General features: G+C 53.9%; 1 protein-coding gene across 1 annotated transcript in view; it reads left to right on the plus strand.

Moving 5' to 3' along the window:
• The window catches only part of ITGA10 (integrin subunit alpha 10), a 16722-nt gene extending 12838 nt beyond the window's left edge, over positions 1–3884 (plus strand). Inside the window, exons 23-28 of the mRNA XM_045283709.1 lie at positions 36–120; positions 257–370; positions 884–997; positions 3032–3127; positions 3426–3578; positions 3819–3884. Coding sequence (XP_045139644.1) covers positions 36–120; positions 257–370; positions 884–997; positions 3032–3127; positions 3426–3578; positions 3819–3884 — 628 coding nt within the window. The remainder of the gene's footprint in view (positions 1–35; positions 121–256; positions 371–883; positions 998–3031; positions 3128–3425; positions 3579–3818) is intronic.
• Positions 3885–4093: the final 209 nt, after the last annotated feature.

The raw sequence follows: 4093 nt of genomic DNA on the forward strand, positions 1-4093 counted from the left end.
GTGCCCGTGGCCTTACTGACTCGGTGTCCACGCAGTGAGTCCACCCTGCACCGCTATGAGGTTCACCCATATGGGGCCCTCCCAGTGGGTCCTGGCCCCGAGTTCAAAACCACTCTCAGGGTGAGAAGCTGGAGGGGGGCGGGCTGTGCAGGGGAAAGGCTGGGGGCGTGTCTTTTGGATCTGGGTGCTGTCTGAAGTGAAAGGGGACCGTCGTCCTCGGGCTCCCGCCTCCTCCCCTTCCCAACCGCCCTCTTAGGTGCGGAACCTCGGCTGCTATGTGGTCAGGGGCCTCATCATCTCAGCCCTCCTTCCGGCGGTGGCCCACGGGGGCAGTTACTTCCTGTCCCTGTCTCAAGTGATCACCCACAATGTGAGTGTGGCCTGGGAGGCCGTGGGACCCTGCCACCTCGAGCTTGTTGGAGTGAACTCCCCCACAAGACAGCTCCCTATCTGGCGGGCGAGGGGGCTGAGGAGGCGGCTTTCAAAATGTGCAGAATTGGGATCAAAAGACAAACGTTCTGAAGCCCCTCCTCTGTGGCACTTTGCCAAGAAAGGCGGGCTTGGGCAGGGGGCAGGGACTACAGGAGGCCGGGTGGTGAGGCCCTGCAGCAGCCTGGGGGAGCGGCCTCGGCCTCAAGAGGGCTGCTGAAGCAGGATTGACATTCCTCTAGGCAAGCTGCACAGTGCAGAACCTGACCGAGCCCCCAGGGGCCCCGGTGCACCCAGAGGAGCTTCAACACATGAGCAGACTGGTATGGGTCACAGGAAGGAGCGGGGCTGGCCAGTGGAGTCGGGGAGCGGTGAGACGGGTGGGATGGGGGCTCTCGCGGGTCCCAGAGCAGGGAGAAGACCTGAGTCCCGAGTTCCCCCTCTCTCCTGGCAGAATGGGAGCAATACCCGGTGTCAGGTCGTGAAGTGCCACCTTGGACGGCTGGCAAAGGGAGCTGAGGTCTCGGTTGGACTGCTGAGGCTGGTTCACAATGAATTCTTCCGGAGGGTAAGTTGTCGCCAGTCTCCTCTCTCCATCTGCGCCTGTCTAGAACCTCAGCACAGGCTCCAGTTCTAGCTTTGTCTCCTATAGGCGGTGGTTTGACCTTGAGCAAGGTGTCTGATTTCTATTGGCTCCTAGCCTCTCATCTCTAACTTGGGGGTAAGACCTACTTGTGAAGAGTGAATGAAATAGGCATATGGGAAGCACAGAGGCCAGTTGTTAGCCTTGTATTTTACTCTGTTTACAGCCCTTAGGGCTCTGCCAATCATCGGTTAGCCTTTACAGAATAGTCAATAATCCATCAGGTACGTAAGTGCCTGCTGAGTAGAGGGCAGTGAGGAGGATGTCTCCAGCATTGAGCACCAGGCCTAACTCGCTGTAGGTGCCGGATAGACTTTGGTTAAGGGCTCGATAAACTATTGATGTTACATACAGGATTTGTACTGGGGTTGTTGTCAGATGCCTTGGAGTTGGGTCCCTCGCATAGCGACCCTAAGTACTGGGGAGTAAGAAATATTTGGTTCAGAGGGATCTAAAGTATGAATGGCCTCAAGTTTGGGAGAGGTCATGGATCTTAGTTAGGAGTGAATTCTGGATAGAGAAGTGGCATCTTGCTTCTGAAAGCCTATCTGGATGTAGTGCTGTGTTCACATTATACTTGTCCATGAACCAGCCACACTGAGCAACACAAGATGACCCAGTTATTGGAGAAAAGTGAAATCTGGCAGACCAGATTCTTCAAGTCCGGCTTTCTCTGCATTCCTCCTCAGTGGCATTTGTTCACCCTCTCCAGGCAGACTTCGATTCTAACCGACTGCAATCAAGTGAATCATGTTGTAAAGCGAGTTAGATAAATGTTTCTGTTCCCCAGTGCATTTGAGAGTTATGTTCATACCCTTCTGAGTTGATTAAGTGCAACTCAGCAATAGCATTATAGAAACGTTTGAAATCGTGTGAGAATGACCAGAATCTGACGTGGAGACAAGCAATGAGCACATGCTGTTGGAAGAATGGCGCCGATCCCCCAAATCACACTAGCTGTGCAGCGCAATAAAGCGAGGGGCAGGGGAACCAGATATGCCTCTGTTTACCCAAGGAGACCCATGGCACAGCGGTTAAGCGCTCAGCTGCTGAACAAAAGGCCCCTCCAGGGAGAAAGAGGAGGCCATGTGCTTGTGTAAAGATGGCCAGCTCTGGAACCCCGTGGAGCAGTGCTACTGAGCCCCACAGGGTAGCTGAGAGGACTGGGCTGAATGAGGAGTAACTGTGTACTTGAGATGGTGTCTGAGATTAGGCACCTGTGTTCACAAACATTAATAAGATATGTCCCTTGCCTGCAAGAATTGTAGTGCAGTGGTGAGAGAACACTAAACCAATTACTATAGCCTCCTGCGAGGTGGGACTGGGGGCTGAGTTGGAGAGCTACCAAAACAGCCAGGGGGCTGGGGGTGGGGTAAGTGCACCCCTGGGCCTTTTCAGAGTAGAAACATCACATCAGAGAGCAGTCGGTGAGCCAGGGTGGTGGGGGTTGGGAGGAAATCCTTGCATAGTTTCTAGAAAGGATAACATGTAAACTTCAACCTAAAGGAGAGATGGGGATTAGCTAACGGAATCTGGCTCACTCCCTGCCATCTAACTCAAGGTGACCCTTTAGGACAGGGTAGAGCTACTCCTGTGGGTTTCGAGACTTCTTTAAGGAAAGCCCTCAGAGCTGGTTGGTGGTTTCAAACTGCTGACCTTGCGGTTAGCAACCCAGCTTGCAACCCTGCACCGTCAGGGCTCCTAGCTAAAGGAGAGTGGAGTGGAGTACATTTTCAGGCAGAGCCAACAGCATATATGAAGCATATATGAGGATGTGTCAAAAGGTTTGTTTGTTTCTTTTGTTCTTTTTTTTTTTAGTCAAAGGTTTTTCCCATCTCTTAGCCTTCCTCTATCTTCCCATTGGTCACCAACCTTGTCTTCTGGTCCTGAAGATTCCAAAGGACCATACCACCAGACAAGAGCTCACTTCAAATGCCGCCTCACCCACTTGTTCCACAGGCCAAGTTCAAGTCCCTGACAGTGGTCAGCACCTTCGAGATGGCCGCTGAGGAGGGCAGTGTCCTACAGCTGACTGAAGCTGCCCGCTGGAGTGAGGTGGGACTGGGGGCTGTGTTAGAGAGCTACAGAAACAGCCAGGGGGGTGGGGGTGGGTTGAGCGCACCCTGGGTAGCACATCAGGTAGCAGTTGGTGGGCCAGGAGGGGTGAGCCAGGGGGCTGGGGCCCCACGGCCACAAACATTTCAGTGCCTTCCCCTTAAATAGAGAAAGGCCATTACGTCCCCTGTGCCTGGGGTCGGCTTCGGTGTAACTTGGGGCATAACTCGGTATAACTTCCATCCATAACTCACTGGATGGAAGGCTGCGTGTAAACAGCAGCTCTTCTCTCTGTCAGAGCCTCCTGGAGGTGACCCAGACGCGCCCTGTCCTCATCTCCCTGTGGATCCTCATCGGCAGTGCCCTGGGAGGCCTGCTCCTGCTTGCGCTCCTGGTGTTCTGCCTTTGGAAGGTCAGCCTGGCTTTGGGGGGCAGTGTGCCGCAAGGGGCCGTAAGTTGGGGGATCTGTGGTGCTAGCTAGGAGAGCAGCATGAGTATGGGGCCGCTGACGGGGCTGTGGGCCTGGATCTCCTTCACTTGTACGCCACACATGTTGGCTGAACTCAAGTCACTGGATGAAATAAAATCTAATCTCCTTGGAAGCAGAACGAAGTGCAGACTTCAGTCTGAGGTTGTTGGCGAGGTCCCCAGTCAGGACCTTTGGTAGTGACTCTTCTCTCTTCCCCTACAGCTTGGCTTCTTTGCCCGTAAGAAAGTCCCCGAGGAAGAGAAGAGAGAAGAGAAGTTGGAACAATGAATGTAGAAGAAGGTTCTAGAAAGCCCTCCTTGGCAGTGTCTCCAAATGACTTGCCTACGCGTAGAGGTTTGGGGGCTCAGATGAGACAAGAAGGAGCCCCTCATCCCTCTCCCCAAAGCTGCAGCCTGGCCTGACTTTTCAGTCATGGGGATGGGGTTGGCAAGGGATGAAAGTTCACCTCAGCCAATTAGTGCTGGCGCCCTCACTGC

Source organism: Echinops telfairi, unplaced genomic scaffold (assembly GCF_000313985.2).
Source record: "Echinops telfairi isolate 266 unplaced genomic scaffold, ASM31398v2 ScPeMD7_7466;HRSCAF=8504, whole genome shotgun sequence".
NCBI classification, from domain to species: domain Eukaryota; kingdom Metazoa; phylum Chordata; class Mammalia; order Afrosoricida; family Tenrecidae; genus Echinops; species Echinops telfairi.